At 42.6% G+C, this 14,211-nt stretch overlaps 1 protein-coding gene across 8 annotated transcripts in view; it reads left to right on the top strand.

Moving 5' to 3' along the window:
• Window positions 1–14,211, top strand: part of SH3TC2 (SH3 domain and tetratricopeptide repeats 2) — a 67,304-nt gene that overhangs the window by 9,980 nt on the left and 43,113 nt on the right. For all 8 annotated transcript variants that reach the window (XM_082382627.1, XM_082382629.1, XM_082382630.1 and 5 more), the window contains exons 2-4: window positions 7,109–7,207; window positions 10,642–10,769; window positions 13,944–14,049. In XM_082382627.1, coding sequence (XP_082238753.1) covers window positions 7,109–7,207; window positions 10,642–10,769; window positions 13,944–14,049 — 333 coding nt within the window. The remainder of the gene's footprint in view (window positions 1–7,108; window positions 7,208–10,641; window positions 10,770–13,943; window positions 14,050–14,211) is intronic.

The raw sequence follows: 14,211 nt of genomic DNA, 5'->3' as shown, positions 1-14,211 counted from the left end.
GAGCTGGGTTCTGGGTGGGTGATTGCAGGGTCGGGGTCCTGGATCTATTGTTAGCCTGCTGTTGAGCAGGGTTGGTTCCTTACATTGCTGACTGCAGGATCTGGGGTGTCCCTAAGCTAGTGTTGGCCCACTGGTGAGAAGGGCTCGGTCCTCTGATGGCTGGCTGAGGGGCCCAAGGTATTTCAGAGCTGGTGTCAGCCTGCTAGATGGGGGGACCATGGCCTGGAGGGTCCCAGTACTGGTGCTGACCTTCTGGTGGGCAAGGCTGGGTCCCATGGGGTCCTGGGCCTGGTGCTGACCTGTTAGTGGGTGGGCTGGGTCCTGACATGGCAGGCTGCAGGGCTATAGTGGTGCTGTGGTTGATGTCTGCCAGATGGTGGGTATGGTCGGAGCCCAGGGGATCCCAGGGCTGGTACTTGCCCATGGGTTGGTAAGGCTGGGTACTGGGGCTAGTGCTGGACCACTGGTGGGCAGAGCTGGGTCCTGGGGTCTCTGGCTGCAGGGCCTGGGGATCCTGCAGCTGGAGTCAGCCCTGTGGTAGACAGGGCCAGGTCCTGGGGTGGCTATGAGCTCAAGGGGTCTTACGGCCGCCAGCCTGCCAATGGGTGGGGCTGTGTCCTTGCCTGGCCTGTTGCATGGCCTGAGACATCACAGTACTGGTACTGACAGGCTGCTGGTGGGGCGAGGTCCAGCACTAATAAGCTAGAGGGAAATTCCAAAATGGTGCTTGCCAGTACCAGTGTCCTCATGATAGGACAAGATCCCAAAAATGGCTGTCCCCATTGTCCATGTCCCCATGGTGAGTTCCAGTTGCCTCCTACCTCTCCGGGAGGCTCTCCAAGATAATCAGGTAGGTCTGATTCAGGCTCCTTCCAAGCGGTAGCCTCTTTCCTGGGTCCCAGAGAATGTGAGATTTTGTGTGTGCCCTTTAAGAGTGGAGTCTCTATTTCCTTCAGACCTCTGGGACTCCTGAAAATAAGCCCCACTGGCCTTCAAAGCCAAATGTTCTGGGGGTTTGCTTTCTGGTGCAGGATCCCTGGGCTGGGGAGTCCAGTGTGAGCTTGGACCCCTTACTCCTTGGGGAGAACCTCTGCAATTGTAATTATCCTCCTGTTTGTGGGTTGCCCACCTTGGGGTACAGAACTTGACGAGACCATGCCTCTGCTCCTCCTACCTGTCTTACTGTGTATTGTTTCTTCTTTATATCTTTAGTTGTAGAAGATTTTTTTGCTAGTCTTCTGGTCTTTCTCATCAATAGTTGCTCTGTAAATAGTTGTAATTTTGGTGTGCCTGTGAGAGGAGGTGAGCTCAGGGTCTTCCTACTCCACCATCTTGGCCACTCCCTGATATGATAGTTCCGTGTTGTGGTCTCTGGTTCTTTTTCAAGGCCCAGCTCAAGTCTTCAAATCTTTCATGCTGAAATATAATTCCATGTTTAAAAGAGCTCTGTAAACTGTAAATCCCTGTGCAACTATTAACTGTTCTTCACATTATAGAGCTCCCTCTGATTTTTCAGATTCTTCACTGTTTCTCAAGAAGGTGTCTTCTGGCTCATGGGTCCCAGAACAGTTGGTGAATTAGCTCTTTCTACTCTAGAGATTCTCACACTATAGAGAACATCAGAAATCCTCAAAGTGCTAGGTGAAAATACATGGCTCCAGACTCTACCCCTAGATATTCTCAGGGGAGTAAGTGAGAAGGCTCCAGGAATATTTTAAAATTCATCTTTTTATTGAAATTTATCATTCATACAGAATTGTACATGAAATTATATGTACACAGCTGGTGAATTTTCACAAGGTGAATATATCCAACTATGCTGCTTCCTGTGGCTGTAATTCATTACTTCTCATTGGTATATTGTATTTAATTGTATATGTCATCATTTATTTATCCATTCTAGTGTAGATGGACATTTGAGTCGTTGCCAGGTTTGGGCTGTTATGAATTACTACTGCTCTGAGTATTTTAGTAGATATATTCTTGTGACCACATGTATGTATTATTTGGGATAATAGTGGAGTGGAACTGCTGAATCTTATGCACATGTACCTATGCATATGTTCAGCTTGAAGTGATACTGTCAAACAGTTTTCCAAAGTGAAAATTTTCAAAATTTATTCTCACACTTGCAGTATATGAGAGTTCTGGTTGCTGTGTATCCTTACAAACACTTGGCTTTACCTGTTTTTTTCATTTTTGCCAATCTGTGTAGAGGTGTTCCACTGTGGTTTTAATTTTCATTTCCCTGATGAACTTGAGAAAATTTTCATAAATCTACTGGCTGTTTGGATATTATCTTTGGTGAAATGCCTATTCAAGGCTTTTGCCCATTTTTCTAGTGGGTTACCCATCTATTTCTTAAATATTTTTAGCATTCTTTATATATTCTTGATTTAAATTCTCTGATGAATACACATATTGTCTATAGTTTCTTCTATTCTGTCTCCTTTTTCGCTCTCTTAATTACATCTTTTGACTAACAGAAGATTTGCTTTTAATGTACAGTAAGTCCCCTACATACGAATGAGTTCTGTCCTGAAAGCAAGTTTGTAAGTCTAATTTGTTCGTAAGTCCAACAAAGTTAGCCTAGGTACCCAACTAACACAATCAGCTATATAGTACTGTACTGTTATAGGTTAATAATACTTTTCACAAAAATAATACATAAAAAACAAACACAAAAAATAAAGAAACCATTTTTAATCTTACAGTACAGTACCTTGAAAAGTACAGTAGTACAGTACAACAGCTGGCATACAGGGGCTGGCATCGAGTGAACAGGCAAGAAGAGTTACTGACTGGAGGAGAGGGAGGAGGTGGGAGATGGTAGAGCTGAAGGATCGTCAGCAATAGGAGACAGAAGGCAAGCTGCAATTTCACTCACACCTGACACTGATGGCACAGCTTCTGGTTCCTTGCTGGATTCAGTTCTGTCTATCCTCTTGAAAAAATGATCCAGTGATGTCTGGGTAGTAGCTCCTCTTTTCTCATCCTAGATGACACAGTACCACTGGATTGCATTCTAAACAGCTGCTGCAACCTTCGTGTACTGTTCTACGTTCGGGTCCTGTGCCTCAAAAACTAACACTGCCTCCTCAAATAAAGAAAAGCCCCTTGCCATTTCCTGCACTGTGAAACTCTTTGGTTCTTCAGTTACTTCTTTTTCCTCTTGTATCTCTTTGTACTTTCTCTGGGCACGTTCGCATGTTTGAAAGTTCACAACTTGAAGATTCATATGTAGGGCATTTACCGTATTCCAATCTATCCATTATTTCTTTTGTGGGTAGTACTTTTTCCATTCTGTTTAGGAAATTGCTGGCTACCCCAAGTCATGCAAATACTCTTCTTTTACTCCAAGTTTTTTTTGGTACAGGTATCTTTTAAAAAACAAGCAACTAAATAATTCTGATGCAGACTATCCACAAATCACATTCTGCAAAACTGCGATTTTCTGCTCTAAACCTCACGTGTCCTTTAAGAGCTGTGCGCCCTACCCTCTCCCCCAAACCAGGGTCACCATCATGAATTTCCTTCTTCAAGGTAGGCTCATGCCACAGGCCCTCATGGTCCTCAGGCCATTGTCTCTTCTCATGGAGCCTTACAACAGGGACAGACTCACAAAGTTTGCCAGGGCTGGGTGTAAATACGTGAGCTGGCAGTTTGGGGACCGTGATAGCCAGAGGACAAATGCCCCATAGTGGTGGCAGCGAGCACTCAGTCCCAGCTGACTGTTGCCAGATAAGCATGAGGGTCCCAGACTATAGTTTTTCCGGTTTTCAAAGCAAAGCCAAGCATCTGGGTTATGTAAAACATCCTGATTTCTAAATGATGTAGAGCAATTTAAACCTTAAAAATTCACTGTGCGGTAGCAGAAACTAACACACCATTGTAAAGCAATTATACTCCAATAAGGATGTTAAAAAAAAACAAAAAAAACCCCCAACAGCTTGTTAAAATAATTCTTAAATTCCTTTAGCCTCTCCCAATATTTTACTTTTCCTCAATTGCTTGTGTTTCTTCAACCTAGTATAAAATCCTTTAGGTTTTCCCCCTTCTTTAGATCTTCATTTCCTCATGTGGACTTTCACATTATATAAGACATATGTTAAATAAAATCTCTATGTTTTTCTCCTGTTTAAAAAAAAAAATTCACTGTGCAGGGGGAAAAAAAGAAAAGAAAAAAGAAAAATGTTTGTGGGTTTTCTGTGGCCTGCGGCCTCTGGTATACCAGTTTTCAAACTCTGTCCTAGTGTAAGGAAGCAGGCTGCCACTCCAAGTGTGATCCTGGGACCAGCAGGATGGTCACCTGGGAGCACATTAGAAATGAAGAACCTCAGGCTTCCATCTACTGAGGCAGAATCTGCAATTTATCAATAGCCCCAGGTGATTCATACACTCATTAAAGTGTGAAAACTTTATGTAGATGTATGGTTCTTTTTTTTTTTAATTTTTTAATTTAATTTTATATTTTTATACAGCAGGTTCTGATTAGTCATCCATTGTATACACATCAGTGTATACATGTCAATCCCAATCTCCCAATTCATCCCACCAGATGTATGGTTCTTAATACTGGCTCAAATCAGAATCATTTGCGGAACTTAAGAAAAATACCTGTATCGATGTGGTGTTGTCTAGCTCTTCCCGGCCGGGCCCAAGTCGCGCCTGACGAGCGAGGGACGGATGTTCATGGCGAACAGGACCGCTCTTTTTTAAGGCAGTGGTGCGGAACCCCGCTGGACTTCGGTCTCCTGCCCCATGCCTCACGGCGGGCGTCAGGCAGACCGGGTCCACTTACGCAGCCGACACTTTAGCCTCTCCTTCTCGCAGGGTCTCGCGAGGCGTCCCAGAGTTCACCACGCGCCCCCCGTCGGTGCGTGAGCGTCCCGCCTACTCCCTGCGGTGCCCCTGGCTGGCTACAGGCGTCCCTCAGGTGGCGTCACTTCCGGTTCTCAGTGAGCCCCTCGGGTCCCCCCCTCTGGTGGTGAGTCTGGTGAGCAGCTCTCTCGGGGAGTCCAGGTGATAAGGGAGGCACGGCGGTGTCCCTCGTAGAGGCAGGTGCCTTGTGGGGGTCATCCTCATATGTGCAGGGGGACTGACTTGGCCGTTGTGTTCCCTCTTCGCCGGGGTGGCACGCGGGAGTGTGAGCTATCGTGACCGGCTGGGAAGAGCCCCCCCCCCAACCCCCAGCAGAGAACTGGCATCTCCCGAAGTGCGTCCGTGGGCCTGATAGGGAGACGATGGGTGGGGGACTGGGGGACGACGCGCCCTGGGTGGGAAAGCCTTCTCTAGCGATCCGAGAGGGAGCGTTGGGGCGCCGGACCTCCCTGCCGCCGCCTCTCCAAAGTGCGCAGTAGCCCCCGCAGCGTGTGTGGGCAGAACCCCTCGCCTTCCGGTGAGTGGTGGGCTGGCCCCACCGTGAGGCCACGCGCCGCTCTTCAGGGGAGGGGGGAAGAAAAAAAGAAAAATACCCATGACTGGGCAGCACTATGAACGATGTAAATCAGCATTTCTGGAGATGAGGCCTCGGCACTGATATTTTTAAAAAGCATCCTGGGGGATTTGAATAGGCAGCCAGGGTTGAGAAACACTAATTTACATCAAGCCCTCACTTATTACTGGGAAATGTGAAATCTCAACAAATGGACGGATGAAATATCTTGACCAATGTTACCTAACTAATGTTATCGGAGAATCTGATTTGTGCAAACTCATATCTCATGATTCCCAAGCCAGAGCCTTTTTGCTGTAGTTACTTCTGGTTCCTGGAGGCAGAACGACAAAATGATCCTGGTAGACTGTGCCTCATTGCTGCCAGCTTTCTAGCTAAGCTGCCTAACTTTCAGCACTGACCCCTAACAAGATTTGCTAGATGAAGAGCTGTGAGCTAATGGGCCTGTCCTTCAGCCCATTCAAGCCAAAATCCATTTCATTCCCTGTTCATTACCCAAAAAAGTGCTAACTGTTCCTGCTATGAAGACATGGAAGATCCTCAGCTTGGGTCTCAAAGTCCCACTGTATAGCCACAGAAGAAGGCAAAGACTTCTGGCAGTAATTTGAGGATTTGGGGTCAGCATTAACCAGCAGTGATTGGATGGAGTGTGATTACTTCATCTGTTATCACTCTTGGGCTGCATCAACAGAAACACAGGTCCAGAATGCAAACGTGGTAGGTCTGCTTGAGTTTGATCCACCAACATTTTACAATTGAAGAAGCTGGATGGTTAGATGAATGACTGACAAATGGTGGTTGAGCCAAGATTCCTAATCCCTATTTCTAGTATCAGGTAATGCTTATAATCTTCTGACCCCATGGTGGAGTCCTTGAGCAGTGTCGTGTTCAAAAGAACAGAGTAACCAACAGTAATGTGTTAAGGACTTGAGTTCTCTTGTTGTATTTTGAGGATACCATGAAGGAGGCCCACATCCCATATCAATACTTGTGAATTTCCCTTCTATTCATTTTTACCTGCTGCCTTGTGCTTTATTGCTGTACTCTTCTTCTCTTTTCAACCCCATGCCATCAAAATAGCCTCCTCCTTAACACTAGTCTATGCTATGATTTTCTTTCCTCTCCTCTTCACTCCAATTTTACAGCTGCAAAGACAGGAACACTTTAGAGAGCTGGGGAGGAAAGAAGTCCCATACAGGACTCTGTATAGTGGGTAGACAGAAGGGCAGTCTGGGGACAATCATACATTTCAGGGCCATTACAACCATGCCCCAGCCACCTCCCTTATGATGCTATTCTCACTTGCTCTGCTCCAGCACTTCCATTATCCATCTTGCTGTAGTCAGATCTGTAATGACCTTGTAGGCTCAGCATATATTGAACACCTTCAGTATACTAGGCCATGGGACTCAGTCTGAGCTGTAGGTGGGAAATTTTTTTTTTAAATAAAGTGGGGACACCCAGGCTGCTGTAGGATTGAGATAGTATGCTTTAGTTGAATACTAAATAATTATTAGGCAATGGTGATAACAATTAGAGTTCTTCTAGGCCACCAGCCCTGGAGAAAAAAATGATCACTTGATAAAAACTTGCAATCCTTGCTTATAGCTTTCTTATATTCTCTCAAATGATCTTTCATTTGATCTCCTCCAGGTAAAGGAACTTCTTCCAAGGATCCAACCATATCCAGTGAGATTATATCCTCATCTGAAAACAAGGAAAAATGTTTCCTGCCACAGAATATGACTCCAGGTATCTAAACCCCAAAGACAAAACCTATTTAAAAAATATTTTCCATGTAGAATATTACAGTAATCCCCTTATCAGTCCCATCTGCAAACTCCCTCCCTCTGATCCTTTCTAGGCACCACCATCAAATACATCTTTGTAAGCATGACCTTGACTATGATATTCACTTGCTCACAAATCTTCCAATGCTCTCCATTGCCTGTAAGATTAAGCTAAGCCGTCTCAAGCTAACACTCAGAGTTCTTCACAATCTGGCACATATCAGGAGCTCCATACGTATTTGCTGTGTTAAATAAAGTATATCATCAAATAGCTTTTAAGGTGCTGAAGGGCAGGGGTAATTTTTTGAATTATCAAGTATTCTACATAGTACCTAAAAGAGTTTTTTGTACATAATTGGTGCTCAGAAAATGTTTGGTAAATAAATACATGAATAATTGAATAGGTCCATGGAGGTCATGTTTGTATTCTGTATACTACCAAAAATAGTACCTTATACAGAGTTGGTGAAATAAATAAGTGAATAAAGGGTTGAGTATGTGGGGTGAGATTGGCTGAGCAGAAGGATGTCTGTCTGAATCTTTCAGAAGGAGAAAAAGATTTTGAAATTAAAATGGAAAAAATCTTTTTCTCAATACATATCTTTCACAGTGTTCCCCTTAAGAGACTTCAGTGAAGCTGGCAAAGAGAGAACCATCCTCAGAGATAGAGCTACACCTGGGCTGAACCTTGTGCTGGAAACTCTGAGGATAAACCTGTAGAAGATACAGTTTCTGTTATCCAGTAACAGGGACCACTTTTGAGGGCAAATCACATGCCAAGCACATGCTAAGTCATCCCTCCATCTACTTCTCATCCTCACATGCTCATCTCTAGAAGGTGGCACCACACTCTGCATTTCAAAGATGGCAAACAGGGACTCAGAGAGGGAGGTGACTTCCCTAGTGCTGCACAGTTAATACGTGATGAGAAAGGCATTCAATCCCTGGTCCTTGTTTGTAACCAGGGTGTTTCGTTGCCTCCCAAACATGTACTTTTATCCAGCATACAAAATCGAGATTTGTGAAAAAAGATTTGCATTATGAATGTTTTGAAGGATATACACTATGTAAACAGTGTAATGTCATGCAAGATTCTTTCTTTTCCCAATTTCAAATTCTGTCAGACTTCTTGGTTGACAATGAGAAAAACCTTGCCCTCTGTTTTTTGGTGTTGCATCAGTCTGCTTATCTGTCTGTCAGCTTGGGCCATCCCTGAAAAAGCTGAATCACTCACCATCTGTTGTCTCATGAACACAGTGGAGTCAGCATTTTGTCTTATCAGTGCATGAAGGCAAGTGAACAAAGGGTACATGTAGGTGAAACTTAACCACCTGAACCTGAACTTGTCCGTCTTTCAGCATTTTCTGCCATGATGCTGTTTCCAGGAAGGTCATAGTGTGAGAAGGGGAGACTCAGCTCCAACTGCCAACCTCTTCTTTATGAGGAAGAGTCCCAGACAGAATCAATCAGTTACATTATCATGACTAAACCACCGGTTTTCAGAAGGATTAAAAAAATGACAAAATGCACTTCATACTAAGACTAGAGTGAACTTGATTTATTTCCTTGTCCAAAGAGGGCACTGTAGGATCACACAGTGGCCCAGAGATGCTGCTCTGAGTATCAGCTCTCACTGGTTGAGATCCACAAGCAGTTTGCTTATTTAAATCCAGGTCTTTTGAGTTCCATAACCATGGATTCAAGTACATGGCAAGGAGAGTCACATTGAAGGGGCTGTCACTTATCAGGAGCTTTTCCTGGGCAGATTCTGGAAGGGAGTTTAGATCAGGCTTTGAAAGGACAGGAGGTTTGGTGAACAGAAATCACAGAATCAATTAGTGTCAAGGTTAATTACATTGTAACATGATGGGGGCCACTAGCAGTAACTGCTGGAGCACTGGCGTGGGGGGTTGAAAGGGGCAAAAGCTAATGCTCATGTGTGTATTGAACATTTAGTATGCACCCAGCACTGAACAAAATGCTTTATGCACATAATCTCATTTAGTAAGCCTCTTAAAAACCCTGTGGGATAGTACTCTAAAAGCCATCTTACTAATTAGAAAAGTCAAGCATAGAGAGGTAATTAACTGCTGAGGGTGGTGCAGTTAACAAAGGCAGAGCCGAGCCTCGAGTCCAGGTCTGTATGGCTCCTCCTCCCTGGGTTTTACCTCCTCCTAGAGATTAGTGGTCAGTGAGGCTACCAGACGGACGTTGGACCTGGACTGCCGAAGATGGAGGGCTTGCATGAGATTAGAACACAGGCCAGGGAGGAATGGAGTGGAACAAACATCCACCCGAAGCTCTCACCGATGTCAGGTCAGCTGGGCATGTATCCGAGCTGGCCTGCAGCCACAGCATTTCCACGACTTCTTGGTTAAAGACAGGAAGACAGAAATGCAGGCTGCCTGTGTTCTCAGGCCAGCATGATAGGGGCCATCTCTAATGTGCTCAGGAATTTGCAAAAGCCCTGGCAAGTTAGGGCTAGAAGACAGACCTCTGTGCTTATCTAGTTGCTGCCTTGAAGGTTCATTGTGTTTGATAATTATTAATGCGATTGCTACTTATTGTCTGAAGAAGACACATGGCAAAGTGCAGTTATAAGATGAACCTCCTCAGTGTGGCCTTTCCCAGCAACACTATCCACTCTCCAACAGCTCCATCACTCTGTCTCTTTACCCTATTAACATTTTTTTTTATTCATAGCACTTTTCTCCATCTGCAATTACTGTGTTCATGGAATTGGTTACTTACCAAGAATACAAGCTCCATGAGAACAGGACCTTGTCTATTTTGTTTCCTGCTGTATCTCAGCACCTAAAACAGCCTCTGTTCACAGTATTGAATGAATGTGCATTTTGAAGATACTAAAGATAGACTTTAATATATTAGCCGCTTACCCTGACAAACAACAAATGCATTATCAGAAAGAAGCAGGTTAGAGGAAATGCATGTGTATATGTATAATGCATGTAGTATATAATATCTATTACATATAATAAATTTGACATATAAATATACGTCCATAAACATGGATAAATTAGTATTCTTTGGAAACTTTCACAAATCATCCACAGGAGGAAATATATGTTCTAGCTGGTTCTGTGTGGCAGTGTTCTCTCAGTGCCAGGCAGAGCCAGAATATACTCTGTACAAACAGAAATAACCAACCCAACTGCAGCAACTCCTGTGATTCCAGAACATTCTGGGCCTCAGCATTTTTTTTTTCTGGGGGAGAAAGTTTAAAGAATGTGCTCAGAGAATTGTTAAGATCACTTGTAATCTCTGATGAGAACATCAATTTAGGGGTTGGGTGTGGGAGACATTGGGGGTTATCTAATTCTTTCTTCCCTATTTCTGCATTTCCATCCTGATCTTTCTCACTCTGTTCTCTTTAAGATCTGACGCTCTCCTTCAGTGTGAAGAGCCGCTCCAGGAGGTGTGTAAATGGCCCCTTGCAAGAAGCAGCCAGGAGGCGGCTCTGGGCGCTGGAGAATGAGGACCAGGAGGTGCGTGCATTGTTTAAGGTGAGCTTCGCAGAGCAGTGCAACCTTGTGTCCACCTTGTGTCTGTCCACAACAGACTCTCCAACACCTAGGACAGTGCTAGGAACAAAGTCGGCCCTCAAGAAAACATCTGACTGACTGAATGAACAAAAATGTACACATACTCTGCTCAGCAGGAATGGGTCAAGCCTTGGAGTCAGAGTCAGAGAAGACTTCATTTAAAATCTGCCACTCTTAATTTTTTTGACCGTCAGCAAGTTACTTAACCTCTGTAGAATGGGAATCGTTATAATACCTACCTCATAAAGTATACTTTTTTAAAAATGTGGTGAATTTGACTTTTTAAAATTGTGATAAAATATACATAACATTTTCAGTTTTAATAATTTTTACTGAACAAGTCAGTGATATTAAATGCGTTCACATTATTGTGTAACCATCACCACTGTCCATTCCAGAATTTCTCATCATACCAAACTAAAACACTGTACCCACTAAACAACTCCCCTCTATCCCCTTTCCTCAGCCACTGGTAACCACTGGTAACCACTGGTAAGTGTACTTTTTTTAAGTACCAAAATTGCTAATCAAAATTTAATAGCTATAAATATTAGAGTGAGAGGAGGAAAAGGCAATAAAATAAACCAATTTCTCATCTTTCGTAGTAGGTAGATAATATCTTCAAGTGCTAAACCAAGGAAGAAGGGTATGACTAAATTATTTATACTTTAGGAGGTACTTACTAGGAGAACTAAAGTCAGAAATGGTTAAAATTTGTTGCAACTAGAGGTGGGGGAGAGAGAACATTGCTTTACATAATAAACTAATATGTTCTAGTTATTTTACAGTTTCTGTATGAATTGATACAAATTAAAAAGAGAAACATACTCTATTAATCTGTCATGTAACAAAAAATACAGTGTTTGGTTTGCTGGGAGGAGTAAATGAGATAGTATCTGTAGAGAGCTTGGTGTTGTGCTTGGGTGGTGGGATGTGCTCCAGAAATAGTAGATATGTTATAAATAGCAGAGTCGTTTTGTTTTTAAATCTCCAGAATTCAGGAACTTGGAGGCATTAGCTACTAACGGGCACCATAGAGTTTCTTTTAATTTGAGTCGCTTTTGACACAGGCAAGAGCTGCGTTTGGTTGTGCAAACTGGCCTGCAGGGCTGAGTCTTGAGTGGGCAGGCTTGTGGGCCAAAGCTGAGGCCTGGAGTCAGTTGGATCTGAGATCCAGTTTGGGCGTCACAGCTCCCTTGACTTACCCTGTCTGCACCCTGGCATCCTTGAGTATAAAACAGGGACAATGCCATTTTCTATTAAATGTGAGGTGCCATTTGATTATAAACACACTATTTTAAGAGAGAAAATAAATGCTGCCAATTATTTATGATGCCACACTTCCTCTTCTTTTATTTCAGAAATGGTGAAATGTGATAAAAGTGCATCTTAGAATGGGTTAACTCCTATAATTACACTCTTTCATAGGGTTATTGTAAAAGTTAAATGAGGCATTGCTCATCAAACTCTAGCTGAAGAGCCTGGCATGTAGTAAATTCCTTGTAAATCAGTTTTTACTTAGGACCCTCTTCCCTGACTACCAGCATCTACATCCTCCAAGGATCCGGGGCCTCCTGGGGCCTGGTATGGGAGAACCCCAGAGTTCTGACTTTGCTGAAGTAGGGGCTTTTCCTTGGATCCTTCTATCCTCTTCTTCTTTCTCCAGGATTCCCTCAGGACAGGGATACAGGGGTTGATCACTGGTGGTAGGACCGGCCTGGAGGGAGAGGGACATTCTGATCATCACTTGTTATAGTCAAGTCGAGATGCTTGGACAAGCAGAAAAGATTTTAGGGGAAAACCAAGTCTAGGCAGTGATTCAGGCCTTTTTATTCAGGTATTTAATAAAAAGGGGGTGGGGGGTGGGTGTTACAGGTCTCTTCTTGCTCTGCTTGTGAGTGTGTAAACTGGTACAACCTTTCTGGGGGGTAGTTTGGCTCCTGCATTTTAGGATTGAAAATGTGCATTCCCAATTACACTTCTTGGCATGACTTGTGTCAAAACAATCAAGGGTGCATACAAAGATTTAGATATGGGATGTTTATCACAGTACTGTTTAGGATGTTAAAAAATTAAAACAACTCAAATGTCTAGCCATAAGAAAACATTAAGAATTAATTATGTTAATGTGACAACAGCATATGTAACCATTAAAAATAATGTAGATTATTTAATGACATGGGAGATGGTTCACAAAACATTGTTTAGGGATAAACAACTTAGTAATGTGATTCTATTTATATAAAAATAGTTACATAGAAACTTATGTACAGAAAAAAGATTCAAAGTTAATACACAAAGTTGTTAACATTGATGATCTCTAGGAGGAGGGATTATGGATACTTTTTATTTTTGTGTCGTTTGGTTTTTCTGTTTGCTAGCTTCGTAAAAATAATTATTAAACATAGATTCACAATCAAATTTGCTTCCAAGGTGCCTTCTGTGATTTATTCTCCACCCTCTTACACATACTTTTTTTTTTTTTTTTTAACACAAAAGATAACATTCTCTGCACACAGTTCTATACTCTGGTTCCTTTTTGTTTCTGCTGTTATCTCATTCAGCAGTATATATTTGGAGCCTGTATCAATACACAAAGAGCTTCTTTATTCTTTTTTATGGATGCATAATATCATAATATTCCATTGTATGGATGAACCATAATTCATTTTAACCAGTCTCCTATTGATGAACATTTAGGTTATTTCCTTTTTTTTTTTGGTGATGTAAAAAAATCTATGCCAAAATTGGTGAAAGTGGTCAAAAGGTACAAACTTCCAGTTATAAGATAAAAAAGTCCTGGGGATGTAACATACAGCATGGTGACTGTAGTTAACAATACTATGTTATATATTTGAAAGTTGCTAAGAGAATAGATCTTAAAAGTTCTCATCACAAGAAAAAAAGAATCTGTAATTATGTGATGTGGTGGATGTTAACTAAACTTATTGTGGCCATCATGTCAACATTTATACATATGTTGAATCATTATGTTATACACTAAAAATTAATACAATGTTATATGTCAATTATATCTCAAAAAAAGAAGTTCATACACAGCATGTTGTATATATGTGAGCTTGTTCACAGGACGCTTTTGTCATCCCAGGCTGACTCACTGTTCTTTTTACTCAGGACCTCTCAGCCAGGTTGGTGTGTATCCAGTCCCAGAAGGCCCAGTTCCTCATTACCTTCAAGACCATGGAGGAAATCTGGAAGTTCTCCACCTACCTGAACTTAGGTATGACATGTAGCAGGCAGGTAAAGGAGCACCTGCTTCTCAGTTCAGCCAATTTGCAGAGCTTGACATTAAGGAATTGGTCTGGCTCTGATAATTAAAAGTAGTAGAGTCTAACATGGATGGTTAACCTTTGAAATATCACAAAGTGCCTGGAACTAAATC

Source organism: Balaenoptera borealis, assembly GCF_965194805.1.
Source record: "Balaenoptera borealis genome assembly, chromosome: 2".
Taxonomy (NCBI): Eukaryota; Metazoa; Chordata; class Mammalia; order Artiodactyla; family Balaenopteridae; genus Balaenoptera; species Balaenoptera borealis.
This window is presented reverse-complemented; position numbering and strand designations above follow the sequence as displayed.